Raw genomic sequence first — 15,488 nt, forward strand, 5'->3', positions numbered from 1 at the left:
AATATTCTTGTTTCACTCAAATACCTAAACTAGAAAGTGTTTAAAAGTACAATATTCTTTTCGCTTACGGGAAAGAAGACATTCACGAAGCTACGTTAATGGTTCAAATTGATTTTATTAGAAAATGCATTTCACGAAGAAAATAGTTATACGGTTCATAATTCATTTTGTTAGTGCTTTTGAGAGAATAAATTTATCAATATTCTTTTTAGATGTTGACAAACAACTCAACTCTAGAAATTCCTTTGCTTTTCTTTTTCTCCTTTCTCACTATAAATTGGGTGCTACCTCTTTCATCATCATCATCATTTAGTTTGCATCATCTTTTCGCAATCTAAAAAACTTCTCTCTCTCTCTCTCTCTCTCTCTCTATCATATCATGGCTAGTTCCTTACAATCCCTTAAGAAGTATGAACTAGATTGTCAATATCTTCATTGCTTTTTCTTTGGTAAACTCTTTATTACCTCAAATTTTACTTTTTAAATTATGGGTTGTTCATGACTTGTTTGGTTAGAAGTTTAACTATGTTCTTAGTTTTGTTAGGATATAACCAAACCATTGTTTATGGTATTTCTAAATCTTGTTTTGGTTTTTAATTGAACAGGGAAGGATATAAGCAAGCAACAAAAGATTATTCAAATACTCACAAGTAGGAATTTGGAAGAACTAAAGCTTGTTCGACAACTTTATCGATCTCTCTATACCGAAGATATTCTTCACTTGATTAATAATTCGAGGAAGAACGATGAATTCATGGTATATGTTGTTTTTTCTCTTTAAATTTTACGATATTATTTAACTTTTTTTTCACTATTATCTTTTTCTTCATTTATGGCTAGTGTAAGGCTTGACGTCTTACTTGAGCTATATTCTGAACTGAATCGAGTCAGATTTAATTTAAGCAAAATCAAACGAGTCGAATTCAGTTATCTGATGTTGTATGAACTTTTGTACAGTGGGCAGCTTATCTTCGATTGAGTGAACCAAAAGAACGGGACGCTGAGATTGTAAGAAATGGAATATTTGGTTCCAATTCCACTATCGGAACAGTTATTGAGATATTATGCACTCGGCCGTCTCTTGAGCTTCATTTAATAAAGCAAGCTTATATTTCCTTGTACAATTCAGATATCGAACAAGATCTTGCTCTCAAAATCAATGGTGGTTTCAAAGAGGTAACTAGTAAACCATGACATTATTTCATTTCGATGTTATTATGTGGAGTCGTATCTGCTAATAGCATTTTACCGAAATTCAATTTTGTTGTTAGTAAAATCATTGAAGAGACAAAAATATGATTTTCCGCCACAAAATTGTGTTTCTTTTGCTTTACTAAGCAAAATATAGTAATAGCCTATTGTTTATATTACTTGGTTATAAGATTTAGCCACGGTTATCTCGTCACTACCATCACTACAATTCACATAGATTCCTAAATTTGATACTTATGGTAATGGTGCAAAACCGTGGCTAATCTATGGGCGCTACTATACTTTTGCAGATCTTAATTGCAATTTCAAAATCAAGTTCTTTCTACAACAATAAGGTTAGCACAAGCATGGCAATGTGTGACTCGAAGACACTTTACGAAGCAATGGAAAGTGGACGAAACATCGACACAAAAACTATTATTTCGCTTATTAGTCAAAGATCTACTAGTCAACTTAAAGCAATTCTTGTTTCCTATAAACAACTATATGGTACGGAATTCTCCAAATCACTTAAACGGAACAAATGTGGGCAATTTGGGAAAGAACTAAGAATTGTAATTCGTTGTGTACAGTATCCAGACAAGTACTTCGCTAAGAAAATAAGAAGAACCTTGAACAATGCTGATGTTCGAGAGGTTTTAATTCGAACGATAATTACTCGATTAGGGTTTGATATAAAGGATATTGATCTAGCTTATGCTAGCAAAAGTGGATGCAGTCTTGAGAGTATTGTGAGGAGGAAATTTGAAAGCACATTGGCTGGATTCCTGGTTGAATTTCTTAATCATCATTGATATAATATATATATATATATATACACGTGTGTTATTTGAGGCCTAGAATAATTTGATTTTCACTAATCTAAAATTAGTCATTTGAGTCATGTTTGTAACACCTCATAAAACAAACATTAGTATTCACAATAATGTACAAGTATGTTGCAATTTTCTATGAATTATTGTTTCTCTAAATCAATTGACAATAATGTCTTTCTACTTTATGTCGATAAAAACATTGATGTACGATATTTTGATTGCTGAAAGAAAATAAAATGGGAAATATAGTACGGGATATGTTAGAATCTAGTGAATGACAGTTAAAATTCAATGCATTTCATTTGATGATATCTCATGATTTTTATCATCAGTATGCTGAATAAAATCAAATGGACGGCAATATTGAGTTCTTTGGATTTCATCTCTACCAAAATAACTTAAACAAACATCTAAAAGACACTTCAAATGTCAAATCTACTTTCGAATAGTTGATATTCACCAAACTTCCGCAATGAAATATTTTAAGGCACTTTTGTTTTCTTCACATGTCCTTTTTCAAATTTGCCTTTGAGGAAGTGCTTTTAACACTTCTGGGAGGCGCTTTTAATTTATTTTTCACAGCATTTTGACGGCCTTTTCAACAGATGTATCAAATGCTCTAACTGGTATAACTTCTAAAATGTAAAAGCGGCTTCGTATCCCCACCACCACTACCTCCGACACTTCCACCACCCCCCATCGCTAATTTTGGGGTATGTCCCTACTTTTTGACAAATTACGATGTATATCTCATGTCTGCCCCACCAGTGTCCGGCATGTCCAGTTAAACAAACGGACACCAACATAGATTTTTACAGAGAAAAATCAAAATACGCGTCCGTTTTGTGTAGTTGTCCGAACGAACAAGTTGTGTCGATTCCGCCCCGACCATTTTTCCTTTACTAGGTTTCACTATATTTTGTGGTTGGGGATAGATTTTGCTACTTTCACCCAAACCGACACACCACCACCACCAATTCTACCACAACCACCAAACTTGTCAGAGTGGACAGAAGGTGGCTGCCATGGGTATATTCAGATCACCACGTGCTACTTGGGTCCCACGTCACGTGAGATTGACACTAATAAAAAATCTAACGGCTGAAAAAGCTTTGGAATGCTGACTTTCTAGGTCAATACACTGGAGACAGTGGGTCCAGTGTGTGGTAATGGTGGTAGCCGTTAGTGGGGTTTAAAAGCATCTCCTTGGGAAAAACCAAGGGCTATTTTGTCTTCACACACTATTTCTCTTTCTCTCTCTAAGAATATGATTAATTCTGTTTTGCCCCCAATTTGTAACTAACTCACCGGTTTAACCCTCACAAATGTTCGGGAGTTCGGTTAGACCTCCAAAAGTCCTTTTGGGACAGTTATTACATCATCAAGCTCTGACCCAAGATTTTGTATTCTTAATCTACCCCTCTGACCCAATCACAATCAAATCCAAGTTGTTAAATTAATTAACCCTGATTATTATTCCCAATTGTTCTCCCAATGCACTCCCTTCTCCATTTCAAAATTTTTCTCTCCTTTCATTCATCTCTATGCAAATATCGGATCAGAGTTTAATGATTAATAACTGCCCAAAAAGTATTTTGAGGGTCAAATCAAACTTCCAGACACTTATAGGGGTGAAAACGGTGAGTTGGTCACAAAGTGGAGGCTAAAACGGAATCAACCCCTAAAAATATATAGAGAGAGAGAGAAAAAAGAGGATCGTTCTTCTCTACCTTCTTGTTTTCTTTCTTTTTGAACAAAACAAAACCCAAGTTTCACAGAGAGAAAGGAAGAGCTCTTATTATACATTCGAGAGAGAGAGAGAGAGAGAGAGAGAGAGAGAGAGAGAGAGAGAGAGAGAGAGAGAGAGAGAAAGAGAAGGGGGGGGAGATCTGTGTCTGATAAACTTCATTTTTTATTGAATGAAAACAGAGAACTTCTCCAACATTCATCATCCTTCTCTCTCTCTCTAAAAATAATCACACTTTACGAGGCTTTGTTTGTATGACTACTACCTTATAACAGTAAAAGATAGATTCCATTTCTCTTTTCTTTTTTCATCATCTTTGTTTTCTTACTTCTGTAAATGAAGAAATATACTAGTACTATCTTGTTCAAGACCCAAGAAAGGTAAATTTTAGCTACCCACTTTAATTTTTTTTTCTTCATTTAAATCATTAACAAGTTATGGGTTTTGATGATCTAATCTAGAAAGAGAGAGAGAGAAAGAAGATATTACTTCTTCCTCACTTTGATTCTTTGTCATTATATATAACTTTTATATTATGTTCATAGTAGTACTTTTGATTCATTATACAGAGAGAAAAATCTAAATTGAGATACCCATTTTGATTTTTTTTTTCTTCATTAGATTCATTAATGGTTTGATTCCTCTTATAGAAAAGTTTTTATGATTTTTCAACCACTACCCTCTTCCTCAAGCAGGCCAAAACCCTTTTTTTTTCTCTCTCTCTCTCTCTCTTTAATCTCATCTTAGGTTTTGTGGGTTTAACAGTTAAAAAGCTATTTCTTTATTAACCTTGTTAAATTTTTCTCCCAGATTGAGGATGATGATTAAGTTCTTCTTGTTAATGGAGGAGGTTTCATGAAATGGGTATGATGAATATCAGATTTTGAGAGTGGGTTTAGGTTATTTTGGGTGAAATCATCATCTGAAGAAAGAAAGAAAGAAAGAAAGAAAGAAAGAAAGAAAGAAATGGGTTGTTCAAGTTCTAGAATTGATAAAAGTGAAGTAATGCGTTTATGTAAAGAGAGAAGAAGATTGATTAAACAAGCAATGGATTCAAGGTATGCATTATCAGCTGCTCATCTTTGTTATATTGAATCTTTAAGAAGTATTGGAATTGCTTTAAGAAGATTTGCAGAAGCTGAAATTTTGATTGAATCATCTTTATCAACATCTGTAACTGAGATTGATAAATCCCCTTCCAACTCCTCTTTACCATCTCCATCATCTCCTCAACATGATAATAATAATAATGCTGAAACTTCTGATTCACCACTTCATAATGAAAGCCCTAGTTCACCTTCTCTCTCTACCATTAGTTATATGAGATTAGACAGAATTCCTGCTGTTACTGTTAAGTTTGATCCTAATTTGAATAGCTTTGCTGAAAATGAATCTCTAACTTTTCACCCACCACCACCTCCTCCTGAAATGGATTCTTCTTGGGATTTCTTTCAACCAAATGAAACGGAGAGTTTTCGATTTGTTAGAGAAAATGGGTTGGATCATAATTTTGAAAATGTAAATGAAAAGTGGGAGAAGTTTAGTTTGAAGAGTAATGAGAAGAATGAAATTCATCTCGAATCGAAAGGCCATGAATCTGAGAAAAGGGTTCACGAATTTGCAGTTAATACTTCTATTCGAAGTAAAGGTAGTAGTGATCAATTATCAAATAGTGAGATTTTACCAAGGTTTAATGATTCTGAACGAGATAGAGAAGACGATGATAAATTGATCAAGACTGATCCTATTAGAAATGGGGAAGGTGAAATTTTGGTTGGGTGTACTGGCTTGGATCATTCTATCTCTAAGAGGGAAGCAATACCAACAGATAATGATTTTTCTTTGGAAAGAGAAGATCCTTCAGAGTTCATTACTCACAGAGCTAAAGATTTTCTCTCAAGCATTAAGGATATTGAGCATAAGTTCTTTAGAGCTTCTGAATCTGGTAAGGAGGTTTCTAAATTGCTTGAAGGAAACAAGATTCGGATCGACTATTGTGAGAGCAAAGGTAACTTCTATAACCAATATGAGAACCTTGATTTACAATTCAAACTTTTTCTACGGATTTTGGTCTGTAGAATTAAACTTAAGCATGTAAAATGTAGTTTCTTTTCTTCGCATTTTATTGTTTTTCGAGCTTTCAATGATACATGTACGTATTCTCAGGAAGATCGCCAGCCTCAGTGTTTCTAGCAGCTGTTCATCTAGCTTGTTGCCGAGGAGAATCCGTTCTTCCTCCCAGTGGTAGGTTCTTCTAAATCTTAGGGATGCCCTTTTCATATTATCGAGAGTAAAACAGCATTTATGTCAATTTTCCTACTACGTGATATTAATAATCCTACAGAAAAGTGTATTCTCATGACCACGAATATAGTGTTTAGGACCTTTCCACTCATTGACTACTTGTTATCTGTTTGGTGTCTACAAACTTAACATGGTATCGAGATGGGATTACACATCATATGTCATTATGTCTAAGGGGAACACATTCTTCACGTCACTTAACAAAAAGATACGCGTAAGACTACCACATGTGAGGGGGGCATGCGAGAATAGTCCCACAGGGAAAAGGGTTCTCTCATGTACAAGAATATAATATCTAGGGGTCGTGCACTCATTGTCAATTAGTTTTGAGTTGGATGTCACAAACGTATCAATATATTATTTTGGTTAGCTACGTGCTAATATATTTTTGCTCTCGAGACATTGAATTGCTAATGAGGCTATCAAAGTGACTTCGTGAAAAGCATACATTAACATTGGTTAATTATCAGATTAACTAAGGAGGGGATAGATAACCGAATACTTATTCTCCCATCTCATTATAGTCAAGTATGGTCACAATTTGTGTTTAAGCTATTGTGTTGATAATATTTTCATATCGCAGTCTAATATGTCAATGTCTTTTTAGGACCTCCTCAAAACATGACAAAAGTAATAACATGGAATAGATCAACATCTTCACAATCATCTTCATCTAAGAATCCTCTTGCTCCGGCATTTAAAGATGATGTTGATGATAGTGGGAGTGATTTTCTCGAAGAGTTCTGCATGATTGCAGGAAGTCATTCATCCACATTGGAAAGACTTTATGCCTGGGAGAGAAAACTCTACGATGAAGTGAAGGTACTTTCTTGATAATTGGTTTCATTCTTAACATTTAAGTTGTCCATACTTCTAACATTTAGGTATATCTATTTTGCACCTTTTGATCATCTTGAACATAAAATAATCTTGTTTTTCGCGGTTAAAAACCAATGCCCTTGAAACAATCGGAGAAGCACTTCGATAATAATAAGTCTACAGCCAAAAAATGTCAATTACACGGCAAATGTATATGTTTCCACAAAATAATTTTGTGCTTCGTACTTCACTATTTTATCTTTTAAAGTTGGGCTAGGTTTAGTTTGGTAACTAGGCTTCACTTAGATATAGGTTATTTTGGTGCAATATAGATTAGTTAAACAATGAGTAGTTGGTTTTCAGTTGCCCTGTGATAGTTTTAACACAAAAACCTGTGGTTCAGCCGTTCAACGCTTAAATTTGGCGGACTTTTGAGTGTGAACTCATTATTTTCAGTTAGGGTTCATAGCTTATTCTTCGGTCTTTTTATCCACTAAACTTTACAAAATCCAAAATGGGTTGATCTTAGATGATGATATTCATGTTGAAAAGGTCATCCACCAAATATTATCATGAATGAAAATTAAACACCAGATATTGGCATTCATTTTCTTTATGGTTTCTTTCAGGCTAGTGAGTTCATTAGAAAAGAATACGAGCGGAAGTGCAACCAACTCAAGCACTTGTTTGCTAGAGATGCAAGTCCATATGTGATAGACAAAACTCGAGCCGTTGTTAAAGATCTTCATTCACGTATTAGAGTTGCTCTTAATGCTATTGATTCAATTGCTAAGCGTATTGAAATATTGAGAGATGAAGAGTTGCAACCTCAACTTGCAGAGCTTGTAAGAGGGTAAGTTATCTTTTTACTTGTTTGATAATCTGTCCACGGCTCTGATCTGGCTTTCATTTTGAAATTATCTATGGTAGTCTTTGTTTTTTTTAATTCAGTTCTGAAATCTGATTCGAGATCTAAAGCGACTCCATTCCGATATTAGAAGTTTTTTTTATTTCACTCGTGCGTCTGACTTGCTGGAACAGATGACTCAAGCTGATTTTGCTTCACTAAGTCACAAATATGCACCTCAATTATGATCCAATTGACTAAAAAATTTGAATGACTACTTTGCCCATGGCCAAAACAAATCCGATTCAGACTAGGCAGACTTGCATTATGTTTGTTCTTTTTGCCTTATTATTTGAATCTGACTCATCTGAATTCGAATCATCCTCAAATGGACCCAAATTAGCCATTAAGACGAGTCAGAAAAGTAAACATTCTAAAGTCTAACTCTAGTTAAATCAGAGCTTGAGTCAGATATCATATCTAAATTGATGCATCCGACAGTAACCCATACCTTGATGTGGTACTTTTGTAGATTGATCCGAATGTGGAAGGCGATGCTCGAATGTCATCACACTCAGTACATCACAATTTCATTAGCTTACCATGTGAAGAGCTCAACAAAAGCCTCAACCCAAGGTGAGTTCTATAAACAGGCTGTTAGTTGTCTTCAACACGAGCTCGAATTTTTCAATTCAAGTTTCACCGATTGGATTAGTGCATATAAATCCTACATTGAGGATCTAAATGGGTGGCTTCAAAACTGCATTATACTCCCTCAAGAACGTTCAAGAGGACGAAGGTCTTTCTCTCCTCGTAGAGCTCTAGCTCCACCAATTTTTGTTCTCGCTCGTGATTGGTCAGTTGGTATTAGAAATCTTCCATTAGAGGAGCTCAAAGAAGCTATGAAAGCATTTGTTACTGAACTACAAAGTTCAGTACCACAAAATGTCGACGGATACCAGAAGAAACAAGAACTTTTAGATTCAGAAAACAATGGAGAAGTTGACAACAGAGAAGAAGATGAGAAGTGTGTTAAATCATCAAATTTGAATAACATACATAAAAGTTTGACGAAGGCACTTGACGGGTTGACGAAATTTGCAGAAGCATCAGTGAAAATGTATGTTGATATATGGCAGGGAATTGAAACAGCTAAAAATGCATATGAAAATTGCAGGACAAGTAGATAGATTATGTGTAGAAATGGTGGTTTGATCAAATTCAAGTTGATAGTCAAGATGGAGATTAGCTGCATATATACTTTTGTAAAGTTTTTGTTGATTTTGAATTTCAAATTTTTGGTACAGTGATCTCTTGAATTTTCTGAGGTAATGGGTTTATATAAAAAATATAAGTGTGCCAGACTGTTGGATCAAGTTTGGACCGAGGGCATGGAAGGACATGATTCAGAGAAGCTTGTATCGCGGTTGGTATATTAATGAGATATGCGCTATGGGTCGGGTGACGAGACCCGAACGATCAAGAAAAATTCAAAATATTCGAAGATATTCTAAGATATTTGAAGATATTGTTGATTGAGTTTCATATATTTAAGAGCATCTCCAATGCAAAACTTAATCTTAGAAACTTGAAGTGCCACATAGGATTTTCTGAGTTTTTCTTAAAAAATCATCTCCAATGCAAAACTCAACTAGGATCTCAAAGATGATGTGTTGAGGGTGGAATACAGACATCTCAAAGCACACTCTAGAAATAGAGTGTCCTGTTGAGATATCTCTAATTGTCCAACTCATCAATATCTAAATTTCAACTAATAGAAATCAAGTATTCGTATGTTTCCAAAATAACTAATTATTTATTTACAAAAATAACCATGCCACGTAAGTAAAAAAAACAAGTTTAGAGTTTTGCATTGGAGACATTCAAAAAAGATCTCTATTTTCGCCACCTATGAGTGAGAATCTCAATTGGAACTCGACAAATAGGACGAATAGAGATCTTTTTGAGTTTTGCATTGGAGATGCTCTAAGATATCTCTTATAATTACCAAATTTACTCTATAAATAACTTGAAAATTTTTCACATATCTTGAATTTTATGGCTCGTCAAATCTCTGTCACTTTGATCCGTCGCGTTATTCATATAGCATAGCTCCTTATATATCTTGTCCAGTTAGTTTTTTTTTATGAAAGTTGTCCAGTTAGTTAGAAGGAAGTAAAAAAAAAACAAATATATAGTTTCTATAACTACAATGAAGGTAATATAAATAGAAGGCAAGACATTTATGGAGAGCATATTGTTATATGTCCGTAAGACATTTACCGAGAACATATCATTACATATCAGCGGCATCTTTTTCGACCCTTGAATCTTAACGTACAACATCGGTACTCATCGTACCAAAAGATAATTATCAAAATCTTAAGCAAATGTTGTTATCTATTATCTGTTGATACTTGATAGTACTATAACCAATGCCATAAGTTACACAATGGTGGTATCTTTTCAAGCTTTTAGAATATACCGTTTGTTACTGACGATTTTTTTTCTAAGTTGTAAACAAATGTTGCACTCTGGTATCCGACGACTAGACTATCATAGACACCATATCTTACACATCGGTGGTATCTTTTCGACTAGTAGAGAGAGGGAAAGAGATGAACAATCGATTTGAAATTATTTGGTCAATACATCTAAGTATCTATGTATAAAAGAGAAGTGAGTGTACGTATGTAAAAATAGGTTTATACTGTGAGTGTGAATAAGGATAGATGTACAAAGTAAAAATGGTCATGAATTTAACATTTCCCTTAATGAATGAATTAGTAGTTTATTTCTCCCAGAAAAAAAGGTGTTATTTAGAGAAGAATGTGGTTCGGTCGCACCGACTGCACCTCTTCATCCAGGCCCATGTCTCTGGCAATCCCACCAACCGTTCTCGCACAATAACCTAATTTTGAATCTTGTTCTATTTAAATTTCCATTTTTTTCATCACAATAATATGTATCATACTCAGTAAAATCACAATTAATTTTAGCTTAAGAACATGCCCTTTTTTTGAAAAGAAAAAGGAAAGATGATTAAGCAACTAACTAAAGTGCATCAATAGATACCAACATCAATTGGTTTGAGTTTGTCCATTGGTGGTAGAAGAACTTTCAAAGCTCAAACCCCCATTTATACATCAACCAAATATCTAAAGGGAAATTCTAAGGGCCCTCCATACTTGCTATTGGCGCCCCATATATAGCCTATAGAGAGAGAGGTTGTGGATGGGAGCCAATACTCCAATAGCATAGCATAGAGGTCTAAAGTGTGAAAGAATCCAAAAAAAAAGAGCAAATTTGTACCAAGTTCTCAGTATCATCTCTCTAGAATTAATTCCCTAATGACTTCACCATATTTTCCTTTTGAATTTTGATTAGAATAATTTTATCAAAGAAGAACCAATATAGATTAAATTCAGCCAAATCCTCTGAATTTGGTTGATATTCTTTTCCAATTTCCACCCACCATAATTATGCACTTCATGTTGAATTCTGTTCACATTTTACTAGTTGATAACTAGTGATAAAAAGATTACCCTAAACATACCAATTTTACAAAATTTTAGATTCTATTGAAATTCCAATCTTGCATATTTGGGTAGATTTGGGTCTTTGACTAAGGTTTTCTTTTCCCATATATATGGATATTAGAAAGAGGGAGAGATTAAGGAACCAAGGAAGAAAATCTTCATGAGATATGAAGAGATATTAAAAAGATATACTATTAAAAGAGAAAGAGGGATAAGCCTAGGGCTGCTAAGGAACTTCATGCATGCATGCTTCAAACTTTTCTATCCTCTCCTTTATATCTTCCTATTTTCTTGTATACTTTAAGAATGAATTAGGGTTGTTTTAGTATTTGGGGTCAAGTTAATATCTATTGATGAGTTCCTAGCCAATATCAGAGTAACCCCAAAACTTTTATATTTTATGAAAAGGAGTTAAGTGACCCAACATCATTAATGTCTACATTAAGGAACCCTTTTCCCTCTATGTAATTCGCTAGAACATCTCCAGTGCAACAAACAATCTTAGAAAGTCTTAATGTCTCGTAAATTTTTTAGAGTTTTCTTTAGAAGTTGTCTCCACTGAAAAACTCAAATTGACTCTCTAATATAATGTGGCGGTAATTAAATAGAGATATTTCGAAAGAATACTCTTAGAATATCTCTAATTGTACAATAGGAATCATGTTTCACATATCTTCAAATACTAATTGTTTCTTTACAACATAATCATGTTACACAAGTAAACACAACACATTTAGAAATTATCTACTGAGACACAAAATAAATAAATAATCGGGCTTTTACAGGAGCGCAAATGTCCCTACCTTGTCGATCATTTGGGTCAAGTTTCACCTATATATTTGGGGTACGTTTAGGTCAAGGTTGGGCGTTCCGTTAATGTGAGTTAGAGTTCTTGTCGTAATTGGAAAACTATGTTCGACAATATGTCGTTTGTTCTTTTTTGTTAGCTCATCTCACGTCTAGGTCTAGGTTGGTTCCGTATGTAAATTAGAAAATATGTCATTTGTTCATTTTGTTACCTCCCCCCACCCTCCTTCTCTCTTTCTCCCTCCCTCTCTCGATTGGTGTTTCGTTAACAGGAAATTGAGCCTAAGACTCAATTTTAAACTTTTTTAAGTTAAAAAGACAAGTTATATTTTTTGTTAAAAAACTTTAAAATTATATTTTTTTTTTGTTAAAAACCTAAATATTTGTATTTTGTTTGCTTAAAACCCCAATATTTTCTACAAAGATGTTGCAAGGTGTTTCAAAGTTATCGCAAAGTGTTCAAAACTGTCGCAAGGTGTTGCAATGTTTTTGCAAAGTGTTGCAAACTTATCGTTAGTTGTTGCAAATTAAAGACTACCTAGGGAGCTGAAGACTAAAAAAAAATTGACTGGCCATTTTTCACCAAAACCAAAAATTTATATGGAGTTTTGACCAAATTTTTCTTCCGTTAATGGAACTAATATTAGCCAAAATTAACAAAGATTGCATCATAATTACTCGACCTAGTATTATTTGATACAAGTTTGGAGATTTATTTGGAAATATATTTGTCTACATTTTGTTATTATTTCCATTACTCATTATAGATTTTTTATAAATTGAAAAATCAAATTATTTATTAGTGTAAATACTAAAAAAAAAATGTAATCTACTTTATAGAAAAATCTTTAGGTAGAACATCCAGCATCTAGTCATTATTACCCTACAAGATCATTACTTTTTTCATAAGCACATAAGAGCTTCTTTGTCCAATTAATCAAATACCAAATATTCTTGGAAGATAATATCTTTATATAATTTATAAATATCTAACAAATTGACTTTAGAATGTAATTTCAATTAATGGGTAACCCACAAGGTTTAAACAATGCAATAAGTAAAATTAGATCCAAATCAAGAAAAGGAAAAGTGATTTAGAGATTGTTAAGAATATCCAAGAAAAAAACTTATATGCCAAAGGCATACGTGGTGAGATCCAATTTGTACGTGTTGAATACGTGGACGGCGGGACCGTCCCGCTGACTGGACAACACGTATGAAAAGAAGTTTGTGGGGCCGACACGTGCTTGGACTGTTATGTCGTTTTCCACTGGGACCTATATGGTCATACCCACTGATACGGACAAACCAGTCACGTCTGGGTGTTTTTATCGTTTTATTTCTTTTTCAGGTTCCTGTAAATTGGTCTATCTAATGATCTTTTTGGGTGTAATGGCAAAAGAAAGTCACTCCCATATATATATATATATATATATATATATTAGGGTATATTTCGTGTCCTATGGCAGAGACACTTGTATCAATCAAATGTTACAAAATTTATTCTTATATTTTATTGAGAGAGAGAGTTTTTTTTAGTTATTATCTTTTTGTATTATTTTTTTTGTTTCTTTTCTCTTAAATTATTTATTATTTTATTGAAAGATAGAGAGAGAGAGATTTTAATTTCTTTTTTTAACCCTTGAAATTTATTTTCTTTCTTTTTTTCTTAAATTAGTTATTTTATTTCTAAGAAGGAAAGAATTATTGTTTTTTAAATAAGTAACTTTATTTCTATGAAGGACTATATTTTAATTTTTGGAAAGGACTTCTAAACAATATCCTATTAAGAAAGGATGTTTGTCCCAGTCAGAGACGGATCTATGCTTTGGCAAAGAGGGGCCATGGCCCCTCCCAACATTTGAGTGTAGTGTACTGTTAAGTGCACATCTATGTTGAAGTTTCTCCATGATTGGTCCCTTTATTTTTGAAGATTACATAATATGTCCCTAAAATCAATCTAGCATTCAAGAACGATATGGAAACATACTCGAGGAAATGGGATGCCACAATGAAATATTATTGGGTGCTAAACTTGAGCATAAAAATCTTATAAAATCTCAATTACTCATCAACTATTGCTATTAAATACGAGTTTTGACCACTTAAGTTATTTTTCGTAAACACGACTTTGTGCCACGAGTCGTATATCGTTGCATATTACTTTAATTTTGTAACCATTTGATTAATGATCTAAAGAACGAATATTTTAAACCATCACTTTGACACTTTGCATGAAAATTTCTATTTTTCGCATATGTATCATCATACTAAGAGTTTAGGATCACCTTTGGTGCCTAACGATAGAATTTTTTTTTATTAGACGTGCAATTATCATTTAAAAACATTATCTTATATTCTTAGTGAAAATAAACAGTTTGAAACAAATAAAAAATCGTCATAACTTATAATATGAATGAAAAAAAATCAAGTTCTACTTGCATGTCGGCCTCCCTTAAGTTCATATCCTGGTTCCGTCCCTGGTCCCAGTCAATCGTTTTCCCTTCTGTTTTATATAATAGATATATTTCTATTGTTTATTAATTATGATATATTTTTATTATTTATTATATTTATTTTTAATAAAACATTCCACTCATATTTAAAATAAATTTATATTTTAAACTAGAGATATATAATAATAAAATGATTAAATAAATTTTATTAATTTTTACTATAGAATTTTAAAAATAATTATTAAAAGAACACAATGTTTAGAGCTTTTAATAAACTTATGAAATATTATATATTGTTGATACTGAATTATATGTTTTATTATTTCAATCACTAATTTGGCAAAAAAAAATATTTATTAAGACTGTGACAAATTATATGTTTTATAACATCTTTCCTTCTCAATATAAAGTAATATTTTGACAAACCTATCAATCTCAATAGTCCGTTCCCACTCTCTCATTCCAGATTAAAATACACTCCATGATTTACATTGAAGCTTAAGATCAACATTAGTAAACAATCAAACTAAAAATCGGCCACATTAACCAATATGAATTTCATTTCCGGATGCGCACTCTCCTCATTTGAAATAGAAAGTTTAGCCATTAAAGTAGATGTGTCTTGTTCGTTGATGAAACTGAGTACCGACTTCATTTCATTATCTAACTTCTGTCTTTTGATTTAATTATTTTACGATGGTCGATTACAATTTTGTAATGAATGTATTATTTAATTATTTATAATAATATTACAATTATATTGGAAGATTTATATATATATTTTAAATTAAATATTTATAAATATAATAATCAAATTATTAAATTAGTTTCATTAATTTTTATTATAAAAATTGGAAAAATTACTAAAAGAGTCAAAAGTTTAATGTTTTTAATAAACTTACATGATATCAAGTAATATTGATACCGAATTATCAGTTTCAT

General features: G+C 32.9%; 2 protein-coding genes across 3 annotated transcripts; both read left to right on the forward strand.

Moving 5' to 3' along the window:
* Positions 1-301: 301 nt before the first annotated feature.
* Positions 302-2,161, forward strand: LOC147565089 (annexin D8-like). Its single transcript, XM_086666488.1, has 4 exons — positions 302-449; positions 606-757; positions 958-1,176; positions 1,503-2,161. Exons 1-4 carry the CDS (start codon positions 380-382, stop codon positions 2,004-2,006), a joined length of 945 nt encoding a protein of 314 aa, XP_086522614.1. The 5' UTR covers positions 302-379; the 3' UTR covers positions 2,007-2,161.
* Positions 2,162-3,656: 1,495 nt separating this feature from the next.
* LOC147565090 (bZIP transcription factor, putative (DUF630 and DUF632)) lies at positions 3,657-9,106 on the forward strand. 2 transcript variants are annotated; one of them, XM_086651600.1, is made up of 6 exons: positions 3,657-4,154; positions 4,585-5,782; positions 5,941-6,018; positions 6,686-6,900; positions 7,527-7,750; positions 8,277-9,106. In XM_086651600.1, exons 2-6 carry the CDS (start codon positions 4,741-4,743, stop codon positions 8,932-8,934), a joined length of 2,217 nt encoding a protein of 738 aa, XP_086507726.1. In that variant the 5' UTR covers positions 3,657-4,154; positions 4,585-4,740; the 3' UTR covers positions 8,935-9,106. The 2 variants fall into 2 exon arrangements, with proteins under 2 accessions (XP_086507726.1, XP_086507725.1); XM_086651599.1 differs by lacking the exon at positions 3,657-4,154 and having other exon boundaries at positions 4,221-5,782.
* The last annotated feature ends 6,382 nt before the right edge of the window (positions 9,107-15,488 follow it).

This window comes from Eschscholzia californica, unplaced genomic scaffold (assembly GCF_041429995.1).
Source record: "Eschscholzia californica isolate CP2 unplaced genomic scaffold, dmEscCali1.0.p SCAF_1, whole genome shotgun sequence".
In the NCBI taxonomy this organism is placed as follows: Eukaryota; Viridiplantae; Streptophyta; class Magnoliopsida; order Ranunculales; family Papaveraceae; genus Eschscholzia; species Eschscholzia californica.